General features: G+C 44.0%; 1 protein-coding gene across 1 annotated transcript; it reads right to left on the bottom strand.

Moving 5' to 3' along the window:
* Positions 1 to 378: 378 nt before the first annotated feature.
* LOC109474066 (BTB/POZ domain-containing protein kctd15-like) lies at positions 379 to 11,066 on the bottom strand. Its single transcript, XM_019774285.1, has 6 exons — positions 10,782 to 11,066; positions 5,162 to 5,312; positions 4,038 to 4,217; positions 2,830 to 2,952; positions 2,324 to 2,476; positions 379 to 624 (listed from the first exon to the last, which is right to left on the bottom strand). Exons 2-6 carry the CDS (start codon positions 5,264 to 5,266, stop codon positions 478 to 480), a joined length of 708 nt encoding a protein of 235 aa, XP_019629844.1. The 5' UTR covers positions 5,267 to 5,312; positions 10,782 to 11,066; the 3' UTR covers positions 379 to 477.
* Positions 11,067 to 20,415: the final 9,349 nt, after the last annotated feature.

Here is a 20,415-nt window from a genome sequence, read left to right as displayed (position 1 = left end):
ATTGATGCAACGTATGGTGCGTTATCACAGAAAACATCATTGTTATGACAAGGATGACCTTGTTTTTAGATATACAGATTGAGAATATAACCTGGGACATCATCGTTATAGAACATTGACTTCATTTTCTGTACAGACTAAGTTTATACATAATACATGTGGAACATAAATATATGTCTACGATACGATTGAGTACTAGTTTGTACTAAAGAAGCCTCTCCAAAAATTTAGCTATATCAATGTCTGTGAATAGAGAAAACTAACGATTTTGTAGGTACAGCACTAGACAACAGACAAAAAAGAGTAGTTTCCGATTTTTTGGTCAATTTCGTTTCTGCAGAAGTTTTAAAAGGAATACATAGCAATTCATCGATCTAAATTTTGAAATTTTGAGAGTGACCAAGCTGTTTTGAGACGGGAATTTTGAGAATGGGGTTGTCACTCCCCACGGATCTTCTCACGTTTAGGTGATCTGTATCAGTCTTCAATGGGCTCTTCCTTTATTTTGACAGGGGGGACTCTCCGTTCACGGCACAGCACGTACTCGCTGAACTGGGAGTTCTCCACGCCGCCTCCACACGAGGCGCGGATCCTCAGTCCGTTCTGCAACATCCTCTGCAACACCTGAAGAAAATACAGTAAGGTGAAAACTTGAGCAGGCCCTGCTAGAGACGGGGGGCGACACAGGTTATCTGACACGTATGACCCTCTGCTGCAATCACGTGTTTCCGACGTCACGTCCCGGAAGCTGCAGTAGACGGGTCCATCTCGTGAAGATAGCCGAAAATTTGGGTAAGTCCCAATTTACTTAGTGTTGGACATACATAACGTTTATATCCTTTTCGTCATAATGAAGTATACCAACACAGATGAACTTTATTTCATGCTGGAGCAGGCCTCTTAAATCAACTGATCACCTTAAAAGGCTTCAAATAAAATTTCAGGAAGAAAGAAAGAGGAAATCTGTCTGATATTGATATTTATAGTCATTTCATACATTAAGCATTTGAAATAGCCCCAAAGCATGCTACATGAAGAGTCCCTTTATTTTTTGGTACCACCAATAAATAGCTAGAACCAGCTTACGACAGGAAACAAGCAACCGTTAGCGACATCGCATTTTGCCTCACAGATATCAGTATGCTATGGGGGTAGGGTTTAACTTACTACATTTAAAAAGAACCAGAAAATTGACTTTGAAAAAATCAAGTTTTAATGTGCTGAAATTGTGAGATTGCTTTGGTTGCCTTTAAGCAACACAAATTTCTGGAATCTACGACCATTTCTCGTCATATTTTCGTCAATGGCGCTGCGAAAGACAGGGAAGTTTCCGTGGTAAATAACCGGATAGTTGGGGGCAAGGTTCCCCCCGAAGCAGGCAGGTTTGGCAGCGGGCCCTCTCTCATCATCTGTACCCTGTCACCGACACTTGACAACCGCTGCGGGCAACAATGCCAACACGTCTGGATTTCAGCTCCACTTTTCTGCCAATGCACCTCGTCTTTAAAACACTATCCCTCAAATCTCTTCACTAAGGCCAAAGCAATTTTATTTGTTGGTTCTCGGATTCGCCTCTTCATTTTGTTCTGATTTGCAACAAAAAAAAACGATTCTGGTTCTGCACCAACTCAAAAATGCTCATATTTTGCCCCCAAGAGAATGAAAGGAAAGTCCTTTCATTCCTAGTTGTTACATTTGTTCCATCTATCAATGCAGCGGTTTGATTAAAAGTTCAAAATTCATTGTTTAGATGTTAACCCAGCCTGGTGTGTTGACTTCATGGCTCCTATTGTAGTATTTGGGGCTATATTAGGATGCCTTGACCTGTTTTTTTCGCCCTGTCACTTGATAGTTTTTCTGAAAAAATTAAATCCGACAACCAACAGATTAAATTGGTGTGGCCTAAGTCTTTCCCTAAATGCATTAAACGGAACGGCAACTTCTTAGCTAACCTGATATTGCTGCTTAGATTTCTACTAGGATTAGAATTGTCAACGTCGATATGTTTAATGAGAAGGTCCCTATGTTTTGTTCAGTGTACAAGGACGGTAGACCAACTTTGGGGATACACGAAAAGAGTAGCAACTTTCAGCAATTGGTCTCCTCACTGTAGTCGGTATACGAGCGATCGCTGATTTTTTACATGATATATATGCATATTATAGACATATGCAAATAATTGGTAGGCCAACCGCCACCCGCTTTTTGCCTACGTACTGTGAAGTCATGGCAATCACTCGTATTTTGGAACAAGAACAATGTGTAGAAAATCCACGTTCATAGAGTATGTTAGAAAAAGTGGCATGGGTTTATGACGACTCACTTGCACGAAATTGAGACTGCAAAACCCGTTCAGCGGAAACCTGATGACCTGGTGCGCGTCGTGGTTCCACCCCGCATGCGCCGAGTTGCACACGGCACCACTGACCTCCGGAAACAGTTCTTCGATCAGCGCTCTCTCCCCGCTCACACACACCTGTGATTGGCAGGACCATATAACGTAATTAGAAAGGTAACATTTGCAAAGTAAATGTTTACCTTCGCATATTGTCTACTCTGTTAATTCTTACTTAAACACATTCATATAAATGGTCAGACAGAAGTCTAAATCCCTCCTGCTATGAAATTGCAACATGATGTAACCCAACACTAGTTACCATGGTGACAGACTTCTGGTTCAGATCATTGGTTTGGAGAAGAAGAAGAGGATGAAGCAGAGCAAAAACAATGTGTTTTCCTTCCTTCCTCGCTTATGATTATGTTGTTTATTGTTTATTGTACTTCTTTGATTACATGCGAATAAACATACAAACTGATGACACTACTCACCCTTTCACCGAGCTCCGGACTGACGTGTATCACGATGACGTCACAAATCTTGTTGTAGTATTTCCCCTCCCGCCATTTCTCCAAGTCGGCGACCAGGGGATGGATCTCGAAAAACCGTGCCTCCTACGGAAAGGTACCGGAAAGATCAGTTCACAACAACAGTGCGGTACAGCCTCTTGGTACGGTAGACAATATCTGCGACCCAAGAGCTAGTCATTTTATACGACCTAAGAGCTAGTCACACCTATAATGTTCACAAATCAAGAAAATAACAGAATAAACCTGAAGAAAGATAAGAACAATTGGACCTTAACTGCACACCACGAATGGTCTAAACATAGCCTCTACCAGGCACCGCGGATCACTAGAAAAATATAGTAGAAATTGGCCGAAATAAAGGGATAGTATACCAGAGAAGATCCCCGGCCATAGAAGATCCAATTCGCGACCCACGGATCTTCTATGGCCCGGGATCTTCTCTGGTATACTATCCCTTTGTTTCGGCCAATTTCTACTATTTTTCCAGCGATCCGCGGTGCCTGGTAGAGGCTAATGTCTATTCATAAACCTCAAATGATTAAAATCCCATTGGAAACTGAATTATTTCATTCACAAACAAAAAAGGTTCCGACTATACATAGCATTCAAATGGACATGGAAAGACCTACATAACAACTGTGCCAGAAATCATTCTACGCGGAAAGCTATCGACAAGACGTCACCAAATATTGATCATCCCTTCCTGTGCAGACAGCCCGTGCACTCTGGGGTAAACCCCGGCTGACTTCTTGTCCAAACGTCTATAGACGTCCCCGGAATCACGGTCCGCATACTCATGAGCTAACACACCTTTCTAGTGTGATAAGAATTTATGTGAGGATGTCTGAAGGGTGAGGTTGTATTTCGTTTCGATATTAGAAATTTTAAGATCTGAAATTAGACATGTAGCTATAGTGAGCTTCCTTGAAACACGCTTAGAATTTATATTTTTATTAGTAGTAGTAATATCTTACAATACCTGCAACACAATTGTGGGTAGCTTTTAGTTTTGGGAAACAATGATATCGTTTTGGGCCCCCTAACGACTTTCTCAGAAACTGCAGGGTTGTGTTTCTGTTGTTGGAAATTGGATAACTCAAGAAGGGATTGGTGGATTTGCAAGATAATTTGCATATTGGTGATGACTTAGATACAGATTTTTTCCGTACCTCGTACAGGTTGTCGAACGTGCCGAAGTTGTCCGGCAGCAGGAGTTTGCCCGTGCGGAGGTAGTTGAGGATGAAGCCGAACATCTCGCCGTCCCGGTCGATGAAGTAGTGCTGTTTCAGGCTGTCCAGCACGATGGGCTCGCTGCCGTTAAACAGGCGACCCAGACGGGACTCTGGGTACTGAAAATGTGCACACATCGTTAAGTCAGTCACAGATGAAATTGAAGGAGCTCAACAGAAACTTGATCATGATCATGTGTTCTTTTTCCGTCATTCTTCCTTTTTTATCCTCTTTCTTTCTTCCCGCCTTTCTTATATTCCTTTCAAAGTCTGCCCCTGGACAGACTCGAAAGAAGGCGTCCAGCGAGTGTGTAAAAGAGGAGGTGTAAGTCGTTGTAGCTTTGCGAGTGTAGATGTAAGTGTGGAGAGAGAAGAGGTGTAGATGCGAGTGTGGACAGAGAAGAGGTGTAGATGTGAGTACCTTGGCGAGTGTGGAGAGAGAAGAGGTGTAGATGAGCGCACCTTGGCGAGTGTGGAGAGAGAAGAGGTGTAGATGAGCGTACCTTGGCGAGTGTGGGGAGAGAAGAGGTGTAGATGTGCGTACCTTGGCGAGTGTGGAGAGAGAAGAAGTGTAGATGAGCGTACCTTGGCGAGTGTGGAGAGAGAAGAGGTGTAGATGTGAGTGTGGAGAGAGAAGAGGTGTAGATGTGAGTGTGGAGAGAGAAGAGGTGTAGATGCGAGTGTGGAGAGAGAAGAGGTGTAGATGTGAGTACCTTGGCGAGTGTGGAGAGAGAAGAGGTGTAGATGTGCGTGCCTTGGTGAGTGTGGAGAGAGAAGAGGTGTAGATGTGAGTACCTTGGCGAGTGTGGAGAGAGAAGAGGTGTAGATGAGCGTACCTTGGTGAGTGTAGAGAGAGAAGAGGTGTAGATGTGAGTGTGGAGAGAGAAGAGGCCAGTGTAGATGTGAGTGTTGAGAGAGGAGGTGTAGATGTGGCAGTGGATGTGAGTGTAGAGAGAGAAGAGGTGTAGATGTGCGTACGTACCTTGGCGAGTGTGGAGAGAGAAGAAGTGTAGATGTGCGTACCTTGGCGAGTGTGGAGAGAGAAGAGGTGTAGGTGAGCGTACCTTGGCAAGTGTCGAGAGAGAAGAGGTGTAGATGTGCCCGCCCACGTCGATGTGCACGGGCGCCTTCTCCCGGCAGGGGGACGCCACCCTGGGGATCCCCGACATCACCACCTGAACCCCGTTGGTCTCCGTGGTGACGGCTCAAACAGACCTGGAGGTTACATTTAAAAAAACATGTAGTTTAGTAGTGGAAGCAAGCGGTAAAACAATCAACATCAGACTGAGCCGAAGCGCGATAGCCTGGTGTGTTGCTACGCCAAGGGGCAGTTATACCGGATATACAAACAGCTAAATTAAGTTTGTAACCAGGGTAGACGCGTGACGCTTTGTCGATAGCTCGGAGCGCAATGCGGCCTCGTCACAGCTCCATTTTTTTCAGCCAAGCACACCGGTCACCCTTACCCTTCTCGATAAGTGTGCTGGGTTTTTTAAGGTACAGAAGTTTGACTACCCAGGCTAACGCCTGAAACTCGCACATAGCCACCGACTCTATAAGACCCTTGTCTCTACCAGACTAACTACGCTGGATATATATAGGAGAATAATTGGGAGTTTGGCCCCCTTGTAGGTTTGAATGGCCACGACTTTCCACAGGCCTTCGGAGGGAAAGAAACTACCTCCCCGCGGCCGGACTCCCTTGGCCCATTCTACTCTCTTTTTTCCCGCATTCTACGATCCGTACTCCCGTAGAAAGGCTGGTGGAGGCTAATAAGACCCCATCTGAATGGACTAGCGCAACTACTTACACTGTGCCCAAGCAGGGTTCGAACCTCCGCTCTCTGGATTTCCGATTCCCTGATATTCCCAGGGCTGCGTTGCTAGTTTTGTGATCTGTGACAATGGGAGGCGTCACAGGGCAGTATGGGCAAGAAGGCGAAGTCTGCCATCCGATTGCCTTATTAAGTTTCTTAATACACTTATTACAGGAAAATGTCCCATAGACTTTGGGGCGTCTTCTAAAGTCTAAACCCAGTTTCTGAGAGTTAGGAATCGGATCAAGGCATGATACAAAATCCGCTTTGTGTGTCCTATTTGTCTGGCGCAATTTGAACGAATAACAGTTTCCGCTGCTTTGAGTAAATGATACTATAAGTTCATCTATCTTCTTACTGAAGTTTCCGAAGACCTGGTAATATTATAGCGTTTGTCCGGTCTTATATTATTAAAACTTGGAATGTGTATGATTTTGGCGCACGCACTTCTTAAAAGAAGAACTTTATTGCACGACAGTTATACATGGTACAATGTATGGCAACGACTACTGAACAGAGTACAAAAAAGAAAAGGGTATATCTAATGAGAACGAACACCTTAATTACTAAACATCAAGAGCTAATATAGTATACAATCAAGTATGACTATTCATTAGTTTCGCATTTTTTTCTGATAAAAACAGTCTTTTGTGTATTTATCTATCTTTGCACTGAACGAGTTGCTGCATTTGAATATTATATATATAAATATGGGGTCCACCATGTCTTCACCTATTGAAGACGAATAGAAAACGTACTTGGGTGCTGTGTCTTGGGAACATGCCGGTGTAACAAGGCAAAATATAAGCCCCGGTCATAGTGGACAGGGTACATACAGACCAGGGGTACATTCTGGCCAGTTACACCGGGCTGTTCCAAGAAAGACGGTCGGGAGGGGAAGGGTGTTAAGGGAGGATGAAGACATCTTTAATCATGTCTATGCTGACTCATCCCCATACTTGACACTGAAGAACCTTTCTTTTAAATCAGACATTTTGTCTCACACTATCGTCTCAGACAGTAAACCTTAAGACGCGGCTTAAACTATCTTTGATCCAAAGGGGCGCAAGATTCGAATAATTGGCCATGTAAAGCATGCGATTTAGATCAAACGACAATGTTCTTATACGCTTGCCAAACGCCCCGGGATGCCCTAATCGAGTTGTGGGGGTCTTTGACTTCAATCAGGTTCAACACTTTCTGAAAATGGAGGAAGGGGCAAAGGGAGGGGGAACCAGATCTACAACTTTGAACTGCCTTCGCGTCGACGTTTTGATCTGATTTATTTGATTTATTTTATTGAAAAAGTGCAACAGTGCAATACACGCGGAACAGAGGCAGCTGTTGCTGGTGTTGTGTCCCGCACATAGAAACGCATACTGGACAGACAATACTCATTTTCACTTGAGTCTAGTGGGGAAAGTCGTGTTAAGTGCCTTTCCCAAGAGCACAAGATCAAGGGTACACGATGTTTTGTACGAGGCATTGACACTGCAAGCCTGGTAATCAGTTATTATGATAATCAACATTCTCAGCAGGTGGATTTTTTCTTTTCATACAGTACTACATTTGGCCTCGGGGGGAGGGGCAGAGGTGAGCTGTAGCCTTAGGCAGTGCACGCTTACCTTGAATATCAAAATTAATTTCTGCAGTTTGAAAAATTCAAAATTCAAGAGCACCTAAAAATTAATCCACTCTTTACATAAAGAGCTACCTACATACCAAAGCCATACAAACCCATTACTGTTCACTATTTACATTTAAGAGTGGGTGGGTGGGGGACGGGGTAACCGCAGTTAGTTTCAGAGTAGCATGAACCGTAGACAAGCACGAGTGGCAAAAAAAGTGGTCCGAGAGACCGGCCTGTTTTTGACGAAGCTTATCTGCGTGAAAAGACATTACAATCTGTTCATAGCATCGATATCTAGATCTTCTGGCATCCTGTTGACAAACCAACAAAGGGCAAAAATACAGTACAACATGTGCGGTGGCAACTAGGTTTAAACTTAGCATTTCCGTTCTGCCATTCATTATATCAAGCCCTTGTCACATACTCTCCAAGCAGATCCCTTTTGGTGGCAAGACAGTATCCATTAGCCAGAGAAGGTCGCCGGCCACCGACGGGTTGGTGGAGGTACCGACAAAAAAACGGCCTTATATAACTGAAAGCTAACGATCATTCCCTCACAACCTCTGCTTGGAGAGTACCTGTCACATACTTTGTAGGACGGTTCGCGACGGCAACAGATTGAGGACACTTTGTCTTTGTCGTACAAAATCACTCTCTCTATATATATTTATAATTGCCTTGTGACGAAAAATGTCGGGGATTCTTGTCGACGGTGTTATCTGTCATAGCATCACTGAAAACAGTGCGACAAAAAAATCGCCTGTCACGTTCTATCTAAATCAACATGTGATATGCCAGTAGGCGGCATATTGCGGGGTGTGGACAGCAAGGCAAAAGTACCACAGATAAAGAATACAATGTAATATGAGCGGAAATGACTCCTCTGCAAAATTATCTGGCTCTATCTAAACGCCATCGCTACAAGAAGAGCCACTTTTGATGACGACCGCTACCGACAGACATCGACTTGGACCACGACCAACCTGATACGACACAACCATGCAAGCCAAAATCACCGACAGAATATTTACTAAGAACGTAGGAAACTCCGTATCACAATTTTCATCTTTGTTTTAAGAAGAACTGCACCAAAGAGAACACACGAGCCCACCTGTTTCTCGCTGTGAAAGAGATCCTCGTTCCCCCGCGCGCACAACACCTTAGAGTGTATACAGCGAGCTTTCTTTCCCCTCGGTTTATTTCTTCTTTCATATCTCCAAGCATCAAAATGTCATCCATCAATGGGACTTCACCATTCCAGTGACGCCGTCAATGGCGAGACAGACATGCCTGTAATATCATCCCGAGTCCTGGGTAGGAACGCGCCCGCAGTCCGGGCCCCCGGGCGGCATTGGGTGGTATAAAGTTTGGTAGTCTAGCGTAACTCGCAGTGAAGCACTTTTGACTGGCGCGTATGATTCATGGCGAATATTCCACGGCGTCGTTTCAGGATAGCCGTTATGTGTTTTCAAGGGATTATACGGGGTAACTTTTACTTCTGTGGACCGCTAAAACTGAGGGAATGAGTGGGCGATTAAATCTACCTGTTCATCACTTTTCTTATTGAGGGCATCGATGATAATTCACACACATAGCAAGACTTGTTTTATTTTTTCATACACGTTTCCCCCCTTTTTAGGAATCTCGAATATGGACGGTTATTCAAGCTGCACTAAAAGGAATGTCACTAGAATTTATATGTTCTTGCTGTATGAACTCTGTCCAACTCCCACTGTATCCCAGCCTTTGTCCGTACCTGGTGCTACACAATAGAAAGTCCCCTGCTGGGTGACATAACCTGGCTGCCACACCGGGTGCCACATCTGAATTTCTATCATGCTATTAAGAGATCATCTGATGACAAACCCCCACAAGCCCGCGAGTCACAGCTCAGTGCCGTCTTTAAAGTGGCGACTGAAAACTTGGGATGTACAATTTGGCGGGCCAACCCTAGCAAAGGTTACGGGTGCCCGCTGTAATGATTCGTCTCTGCGTCTTTATCTCTCCTCTCCTTGCTGCGCCCTGTGTAACCCCCCCTGCGGCCATGGCGCGCTTGTTGCCTGCGAGCCCCGCCATTCCCCCTAAATCGAATTACCGCGGCCTGGCAACTGCCACGGCCGCCAGCCTGTCCCAGGGATATTTCCTCCCGTTTGAGCCAATGGCAGCGCCTTCTTAGGAGCTTTCCAGACTTTTAACGTGCAGCTCGCGCCAGCAGGGGCAACCCCGCCTCAAGGCATCCGACCTTTGGAGGAAAACAACATCTTATGAGGTTTCGCCCCAATATCGCCCGGAGGTGGCTGCCCCTGCCGGCTGTACACCGTAGTCAAGTCGTCTGCGTGTTGAGATGGATGCACGCCAACGCAGATTTCAGAAGATTTAACTTCTTGCTCATCTGTTTGGTCCCCGACGCTAATTTCAAGTAGAAAGCGACCGGGGTATTAAATTCTGCCCGCGGACACCGTCCTAGCGACGCTTAGAACTCAATTTCGTGGCGCAGCACACAAGCATAGCCCGACGGTCCCCGCGATTTGCCCCAGTAGTTTGATTTCGTATAAGGCATTACGCCTGTCAGGGCTAAAAGAAAATTGGTCGCCCGGGGCCATCTCTCTGAATAAATAACAGATGTCTGTATTCAAGATCAGTTGGGGAAAGCAACCCGCGGCTGCGATTATCTATAGGGAAAATGGAAACCCGTAACTCACGACGCTGGAGCGAACCATTCAGCGCCGGAGAAAGAGAAGAAAGAGAGAACCGTTTGAACCTCCAGCTTAGAATTGGCTCAATCACTAAGACAACGGTACGGAACTGTGGGGGGAAGTTGTCGGCTTTGATAAATGCGGTAACAGGGCGTATCCGGTTGACCCGCTCGCTGAAACATAGCCGCACACCTTTGACTTTGGGCGCACAGGTAAGACAATACCACCCGTACTTAGCGGGCTCCCCTTCCATACCCACCGACATGCCTGCACCCGGTAAACACCACATCCTAACGTCAACGATTTTCAGTAACTTCGCGGTGAAGTAGCCAGGAAAACATGTTTTGAAAACAGCTGTGCCGAGATCGCGGAGGCAAAACCGTTCCGCGGAGGCAGAATGCGGAATCATCGCCCGGAGGCATAGACCCAGAGCCCAGGAAACACGACAGAAATGCGACACAACCGACACGATTTCTACCATTTCAGACACCTTACGGAGCAAACCGACTCACAAGTGTGGTCCTTGAGTGAACAGCACTTACCTGAACACGAAGAAATCGGGAAACTCTGCAAAGAAATGGCCAAAAACCCTGCAACGTGGCTGTGGCGAAAATTCGTGCGCGTTTACTTGGGGCTGAGCCGCCGCTAATGGTAGAGCGGAAAGAATTTTGGCTGCGGGCGAAATACAATATTATGGCTCCGGGCGACGCGCATTTCTAAGCCGCTCTGTGTGCGCTCATTCGGCGCCGATATCTCATCTCTCGTCATGACAAAAATCCTGTTTTCGGAAACAGAGACGGATAAGACAAAGATGAGCCCAACTACGTCAGGTCATAGGCAACGGCCGCTACCATGGCAACCGGTGACGACCACGCCCTTTCAACAGTCAACTTTCCCCGCCAGGACTAGCATTGAAAGGTACCATTTAATAGGACTGTAAACTACTGCAACATGCTTCGTTAGGCATTTGACTTGTGGGCTTGCCTTTCAGGTAATATTACAGTTCTGTAAAAAATCGTGCGTGCCTAGCCAATACATTATGTTTATGTAACGGTGTATCAAAGTAATTTTGACAATGGCACAGCGTGCCAACAGGAAAGGCTCAGAATGTAAAAAAAAACGACTACTGTGACTGAAAGACGATGTTATCAAGCCCAGTATGATATTGTGTTCTACGTAGGAGCTACGCTATCTCTTGGCGACCTTCTCAAGTTACATTGCGCAGAAAAGTTAGTACGGGATATTACTTTTTTAAAAAAGTGAGCAACGCTGTGCTGTACACATCACAGAAAGGCATGGATAAACCGGATAGAGAAGAGTCGTGGTGACTTGAGCGTGACCTATCCGTCGTGTATATACATTTTCTCGGAAAAACCAAGTTGATTGTTAAGCGCCCGTGAATTCAAGTACAAGAGACATGCCCTTAGGAGAAGCAGGCCGACGCCAAAGCTATTATCATAGTGCCTGGAGGAATGGAGTGTTGTTGATCACGCTTGCCAATGACTATCCTCTTCTGTCTGCAAGATCCTCATCTGATTAGACCCGTATTTTCTTTCTGGTGACGTGTACATGTATGTATGGACGACGTTTCGACCAAAAACATGTCCTAAACTCGTGCGTATCAAGACCCCTCTATCAACAGATAGACATACTGAGACGACATTATTGTGGACTGTCACATTGTAAACATTACTGCTCCCTTTCCACGGTTTGATTTTGAAGAAACGTCTATAATTTTACGTCAGTTGAGCTGATATCTCTTGTCTAATCGTATATAGTTCCTAATTTTTTTTACACCCCCTCTAATTTTGGAAGTTAGATCGCCCGTCGTGGTTTTCCCGCCAATCAATTGTATCGCCTGTCAAGAAGGGTGGATAAAATCGCCATTATTGTAGGTCTGTCAATACTGTAGGGCCATAGATCATACTGCAGAGATAAGATGCTCGGATGGACCTGGGGAAAACTAGGCGTCTACATAGCTGGAAGGGACCGGATAGCTTTGTGTGGAACATCAAAAAGGGCAGAGCGATTGATGTGGTCGTTTGTATGCCTTGGTTCACACAGAAGCGACGGGCGATGGTTTCGTCTGAATATCCGCGCATCTTTACTTTTCTAGATCTCTCAGTCCTCCCTTTAAAAACAAGCTGACCTCTTGTTTTTAGCGACAGGATTTTCCTATTTGTCCCACTTTCAGATAATGCACTACTGTGAAAATGTATCGTATCGATTTTTCTATATATGAGATGATTTTCTGCCATTTAGTTTTCTCTTGCGTCAGTACTGTAATATCTCTTTCTTGAATTTGTATTCAGTTATTCATTCAAACACGATCTGAAAATCAACTTCTTTTGATTGTAGGTGGACAAACAAAACACTGTACCACCATCATAATATCTTAGATGATTGAATTTTAACGTTGAAGACACAGTGCATATCGTCATTAATAACATATCTTTAAAGCCATACGTTGTATTACGAACGTAAATATTAATAACTACACACAATTACGCTCGGCTTATATCGAATGTGTATCAATATCACTACCACATTATACACTAGAATATATAAAATTATTTCATAGTTTTAGAATAACTTGTGAATTTTTTGTTTCCGACATCGAAAATAGGAAAAGTAAATGCCTAAATTCACTGTGTGCCTACAGAAACACACACAATTCTCTCTCTCTCTCTACAACAACTGCCTAAATCTGAATACTTAATTCGCTGCAGTAACTGAAAAATTATGTTTTCTCCAACCCTGCTATCTTGGTAGCGGATGTCTTCAAATGGCGGCACGCCAAATCGCACGTCTTTCCCTGGGGGCTACATTAAGAAAAGATCTTTCCGAAGAAGAAAAGGAGTTTAGACGTTTGCAGTAAACCTCCCCTGCGGCGTGCCGCGGAGTCTGGACATTTAGCCCAGGGTGTTAGCTGTGGCTCTATCCCTCAGCTTTGCGGTAAGGTGTCGGGGCAAGCTGGGTGCGCCATGGTAGATACATACATCTTAGACGTCCTGCTTTTTTAACTTCACCGGGAAGAGATTTAATCGCAGAGAAAGTGCGTCTGCTTGTGGGCTTTTGACAGACATAAGTCTACTCTATCATCTTTCTTACTCGAGTCGCCCGGTGAGTATGGAGGCTGGAAGAAATGTCGCTGTAAAACCAATGATGCGTTCGTGTACAGTGATACGAACTGGCGACACGAAAAGCAAAAGTGATCTTGGTTTAAAATGCTTCTTCAAGTTGTTGTAACTTGGGAGGGGGGAGTACTATAGCTTTCATGGGGTCTCATTTAGAAATCCTCCATGTGCCTTATCAAGTTACACACCGGCTCGTTCAAAGATTCGCCGTACAAAGTTGTGACATCGAATGTTCACATTCAGCGAAGCTGTAACATAACCGAACATCGACAAGGATCTTCGTACGGCAACCCTTCCACACATTTGCTGCCGTAAATGACCTGCCGTACAGGGCAGTGTGAGTTCAGTCTTTAAAGTAGGCCGATGTATTCTTATAATGATTACTGAGTACTTTCGTCAAAGGACTTGTTTGAACCAGGACATATCGCTATCAAATACCTGTACTTACGACACTGACCCCTCGCTAGAAAAAAACACTTCAAACCTCAAGAGACAGTTCCCCATCGTGTTTTTATTTCGTACGAACGCCCGCCAGTGGGGCTTCCAAACAATTTTATAAAAGTCAAATCTCCGCTCGTTTGACTCGTTCACGTTCACGCCCCGTGCTTTCCCGTGTTATCAACGACTTCCATCTGGTCACCAAGGGGGCGAGAATAAAAAGATATTTGTGAGAATCATCTGGAGTATCGGGGACACTTATCAACTTGGGAGGTAAAAGTGTCACTGCCCAAAGTTCCCGTGTGTGTCTTTCGCCGGTCACAGTCAATAGTCACGTGACGTCACAGTCGCCATATGGTTGGTTGAACCTGGAACTGTGTGGCCAATGAACGTGCGTGTCCATGACGTCAGAATTACGTGACTGTGATTTGAATAGGGAACGAAAAAATGACATGTCAACTAGCAAAACAGGGGGGTAACCACAGAGAAAGAGTTGTCACGACTTTTCAATTATCACGTTTTCCAATGAAAATAAATTTATGTACTAAATGAATGAGATAACAGCTATCTCTGTGGTCACGTACTCGAAATTAACATTAGTTGACAACTTGCTGGTTTAACCATCCAACATGGCGGATATAATAGTTACGTCACTTTCAGAGTAACCATCCAACATGGCGGATATAATAGTTACGTCAGGCTCAGAGTAACCATCCAACATGGCGGATATAATAGTTACGTCAGAGTAAAGTAAGTTCAAACACCTTATTCTACGATAAGAAGGCGTGCGATGCGGCACTTGAGTACCATCTTCCCGCCAACTGTGAGGACGGTACTGACAGGACAGCAGCTGTACCTGGCGATAACAAGCGAACTGCAAAAATAGCAGAGCTATTCTTGTGACACCTGTCGGATCGGTTCGCAATTAGCAACTTAAAATTAGGTGCGTGACCTGGACGATTTGCAGTGGTGGTTTGGCACTTTTCTTTGTCCTACTTTGTTCCTGTGGGTACTACACATGCTATCAACCACCGTTAATGACCAAATTATGTAATTATGACGTGTGTTTGCTTTGTTGATTGGCCAACCTCCCTGTCATTCCGATCAGTTGAGTTGAGAAGCCCGCCCCCAGGCGAACTAGTTTTCGAGCAAGGACAACCGTAATTTGGCAGACATCGCCTCGAGAGGTAAGTACAGGTGTTCTAATAGGCAGTTTTACAAGTCAACCGCAACACAACGCAACGGGTTTTACTTTTAGGTCTGAATTATTTCTGGTCTTATTTTTAAAAGTTGACAATTGGATGTTGCAATAGTTGGCAATAAACTTAGCACAATATGTATCGTTTCTTGTTTATAACAAGGTTTATGATGTCAAAATTTGAAAATGTAGGAATCTTTTTTTGGGGGGGCGCCTTGTTTTTTTCACCCTGTCGCATTATATTTGGAGTCTGCGGAGGATGTCATCCATAAAATTTACTTGCTGTGGCCTAACTGTGTACGGCATGTAATAGTCATTAGGCCACGACAAATGGATTTCTTGCTTCTTGGATTTTTTGCAGGAAATTAATGGAGCGGGCATGCGAAATGAAAAGGACCTGAAATGACTAGGATAGATCTAGGCCCACGGGGCCCACAAAGTCAATATATATACATGCAGCAAGGTCAACATTCGTGTTATGAACGCTGGATATTTATGTTTACCGAAGGAAAACATTGTTTTTGCTCAGTTTCTTCCTCTTCTTCTTCTCCAAACAGTGACCTCTGACATGACCACTGATCTGATTTGTTGACGTCTGTCACCATCGTGACTGGTGTTGGGTTACATAATGTTGCAATTTCATGGTCTGCACTACTCCTGTCACCATATACTAGTAGTACATGTATGTGAATGTGTTTAGTAAGAATTAACAGAGCAGGCCAATTCCGAAGGTAAACATTGTGCATTTGCTTTGCAAATGTTACTTCTCCAGTTTTGTTTCAAATTTATCAGAACAAAAAATAAGTGGGAGAATTCGAGAACCAAGAATTTATAGTCGTGTAGCATGTGGAAGACTGCGATGTTCCATAAACTTGTTTTTGTACAGACGTCATTGAACCGTACTGCCTCCCCCATCACACAAAGGTGTATTTCCCCATCTCCATCTGTTCCCCAACTTCTCATGAAAAATGTGGCTTGTTCCGATGGCGTCGGAAATATGCGACTAAAAGTTTTATATTATAGCCGGGAGTTATGGCGACGTTAGCGCAGCGCCATTGGTCAAGCCTCCCGGCTAGTGTAGGAAGTGTTTCAGACGACTTTAATCGTCATTTGGAACGGGTATAAACATCCCGGGCCTCCATTCTACCACCTCTTCATACCGGCGGTTTTTTAATGGAGCATTCATCCTCCAAAACCGCCCACTTTAAACAGCAACGGTCACTTCTAGAAAGGTGCAGAATTAGTCCTGCTTATGTTTGAAAAATAGGGCATTTATTACATCAGGGTAGATCCCCTGAAGGGGACGGAATGTTCGCGTTAAATATCTCAAGCTGTAGTCTCTTGATTCTAGCCTGGGGGGAACGCGATCGAGAAAAGGCGCGAAAGCAGCGAAATTTAAGCCCCGAGAAACCGTTGGCGCCAACGCGGCGCGGTAAAAGTGCAAGTACCACACCTTGTGCACTTGTCCCAGAGGAGAGTGCAAGCCTTCAGATTTTATTGGGAACTGCAATTTTTCACCCCGTAACGACTTTTCTCGATCGTCGAGCGACAACTATAGTGGCGGCACGATGTTTGTCACATGTCCGATATCGGCACAAAACTCTCTCGCAGACATGAACGACAGTCTTCGAGCATCAGTGCTGTATTACTGTGGACATTTCAATGGGTTTACTCGTACTTGTTTCAGCGATATATTCTTTCCTGCTTACTGTTAATGTTACGTTCAACGGCGAGCATGTCTCCAAAATCTTACAGGCACAGAAACAGCTGCATCGATAACACAAATAAAAGTTTAGAAAAACAAGTACAACGCGCGGTCACATTCCGGTCATTGACCGTCCGAAGATGTTGATGTCTAATTTTCAAACAGGTTGTGACAGAACTAACCGCCGACGAGACTGATCCAAGACCGGCCTCGTCTGTAATAAGAGTTTCGTTTTGTTCGACATACCCACTCCCAAGACTGTTCTCAGTTCATGTTGCGATCGTACTGCGATCGTACGTACGTCTAAACATGACCGGACCCTAAATACAAACCAGGGTAAATCACGAATGTGGTTGGCTGTTGGGATTTAATTGGGTTAACACGAATGTGATTTACGTACAAGGGGCTATAAAAAACGAATTTTCAGTAGCAAGACATTCGTATTGAATTAAGCTTAGCTTATCATATACAGTAGGCCTTTGCTTCGAATCAAGAGGCAGAGACGTGTGAAGTGCTGATCAAAGTCTGTAAAGCTAGCTGAAGCGTGACATTAGAATAACAAAAATCTGCTTCTCTGTGGGCTATGACATCTGACGTACATTGTGATGTTCATATGACATATCGAGTAGAAACGTTTGGGGTGCATGTGCGTGAAGTGAACATACTTCACAGCAAAAAAATAGCTCCTGTAGTGTAGACCTCTTTGTTAACATCTAAGTAGCACACGTATATTTATTTCTTCTCGTTACATGAGACGGTGTTGGGGTATATAACCTAATGATTTATCGTTCTTTATCACTCAGAACTGTATTTCGTGGAATACACATCCCGGATGGTCTCCTGGTGACTAAAATAGGCCTCAAAATATCACAATTCTTTATTCATTCCTCACGCACCCTCTAGAGCCCCATCCTTGAACTGCAGCTGCTGATAGCAAAGCTATTTATGTGTCAGTCATTATTTCTCCAAACTTGACATTAATATATCTTACCCCGGTTTGAAGACCCTATAATGCTAAAAGACATTACTCGGTTGATCTGTCGGCGGTGAATAGCGGGCTTATGTCTGTATGAGAGGCACGGATTGTTGTGGAGGTCGGAGGGCACCACACACCCGTTACCGCGTTATGTTCGGGGCTCAAATCTAAAGACTTTACCTCTCATAAAAAGGAAAACTGTCACATTGTACGGATGCCCACTGACACGTCTCTCAACCATCCCCAGCATGGGCTATACGTCTTGTGGGACATGTTAAAGGACTTGTAGGAGTAGTGTGTCATCTGCAACAACGGGGAATAATAATACAATGTAGCAAACTTCCGTCCATATATTTGAATGATTTCATCAGATTGATGAATACTTAAATCTTTATTCACAACCACTTGTTTACAAGAGCCCACGTTTTGATGGCCGTCTTTCATCTTCATCAAGGCAATTATGACTGGTTCATTTTCAATTGAAGCTACGCGTTATCATCCTATCCTGACGCTAGGTCTCCATCAATCCATCCTTCCTCCCTTCTTTCCTTCCTTCCTTCAAGCGACAAATCCACACATTCGTTAGTGGTTATATGGTCAATTGTACTGAAAACACTGCCTTCTTACACCTTAAGCTGCTAAAAAAAGGGAATTATCAATCATCAACAACTTCTATATGGCTTTGAATCCGGATCTACGAAATATTGAAGCATTCAACAGTGTTAACATGGCCTAATATGAGTACTTTTCCCCCCTACTTATTCACATACAGTAACGTTACAAAAATGCACGCCAAAACGTCAGCGTTGTTTTACAACTTCTCTCTCTGCTGCAATAACACATCACAGAGGTATAAGGACGTCAGGAAGTGGGAAGACAAAAAACATGGCCTCCCCATACAGAATGGCCCGCTCCGGGCCACGATTGTATCTGAGTCGACTGGAGGCAGGCCGGGTCCCATTACGGCCCGCTGACACACCCAGAGGTTGTAATTAAGTGCAAGGAGGTCACCATCATGTGTATGTAGAACATGCGCATGCCCGCCAGACAAACTACTATCGGGATGCCCTGTCCATAGTTTGCCGTCAATTTGCCATGTCAGGGTCTTCGCAAACGACTTGCTTGGAGAGGCCAATCGGGGGCTGGTTGATAGAGTTCTTGTCGTGCTGATGCCTGTGGAGACTCGCAGTACTCACAGCACGAAAACCAATATTTAAGCAAACTTTACGCAATACGTAAAGAATTATTAAAGGTGGGGAAATATTTCAGTAGACTTAACGACTTCGTAAAGGCCGCTGAAGGGCAAATTCCGCCTTTCCGTCACCTTTCAGTGTGCTTAAATACGACGTAAATACAATTAATACTTTTACGCTTCCTTTACAAATTCGTAAATAGTACTTTTCATCTCAGGAAACACAAATGTTTTTTGCCAGTCATTTTTAAGCAGTGCTTTAAGGCTCATTTTCTTTATCAAAGAATGTGCATTAGGCCGCAGCAAGTAATTTTTATGGATGACATCAACACGCGCATTACATTTCACCTTATTTCGGATTTTTTTCCCTTTGACAGTGGTAAACATGCCGAAAATTGGCAAATATGTCTGTTTTCATGCTGAAACTTGGATGACATATATATATGAAAAGAGGAGACATGACAAGGCTCTGATTTATTTATTGTTTTGTCTTTTATCATTACTTTGTTGCAGTGATGTATTTAATTCCTTTATATGTGATGTTGCTTCTGAATCAAATTCTTGTTTAACAAGGTGAATGATCTCAAAATTTGCAAATACAGAATTTTAAAACTCTTTTTGGGGGGGGGCTCCTTTTTTTTGCCCTATCGCATCAGATTTGGTGTCTGTCAATTTATTTCGCTCCGCTCAGCTTCATAAAACAACATTTTTTTCTCCAATCGTTAGAGAATTTCTGTTTATATTTTATGTATATATACAATGGCATCTAAACTAATGGTCTGATGTCGATGTCTATATGGTAATTTATATTTTTTAGTTTAGGGTAAAGATCTTGTAGAAACTTGATATTGGCCCAGAAATAAGCTACAGTTTTTTGTTGACCGAGCTCTTCAAGTGAAGCCAGTCAACTTACTAGTACGTATACCCAAACAGTCTTACATGCAAGACTACATAGTATCGCTATGTGGCGCTGGTGAGAGATGCCTGTAGCCCTGCGTCACATTCCTGGTGGTCCCAATAAAGCTCACGTATCAATCGACGGCCTGCAATGCAGAAAGAAACCCCGGGGCCAAGTCACCATTAGGTACGTCCATATATATAAACTGTCTTGTTCAATTTTAACGAATATCTTGTAATGGACGACATGGTTAGAAGTCTACTTTGGTCGCTCTGTGAGCACAAACCAACTATACAGTGCCCCAACACGGATATTTAATAGCCTCCGTAGCAGGCTTATTGAACTGGGGATTTGGTGGTCTTCGGCTGTTTTCTGATTAGCCCAGTTCCAATTCAATCAGGCCGGCTATGTTGTCTATATGCAATCAGAAAATAGCACATAAAAGCTCCCAAAGACCCTAAAGACCCCCAAACCCCAGTTTTTGGCATGCCAGTATGGAGGCTAGATATTTAAACATTGATACGAATGTATAAGCATGTGGTTTAACGTTGACTGCGGATAAGGAATTGCCTGCCCCCTGTACAAATATTTACACGTACATCTTGGAAGAACCCTATATCTACCTAGCTTGA

The sequence above is a fragment of the Branchiostoma belcheri genome, unplaced genomic scaffold (assembly GCF_001625305.1).
Source record: "Branchiostoma belcheri isolate BF01 breed outbred unplaced genomic scaffold, Haploidv18h27 scaffold3, whole genome shotgun sequence".
In the NCBI taxonomy this organism is placed as follows: domain Eukaryota; kingdom Metazoa; phylum Chordata; class Leptocardii; order Amphioxiformes; family Branchiostomatidae; genus Branchiostoma; species Branchiostoma belcheri.
This window is presented reverse-complemented; position numbering and strand designations above follow the sequence as displayed.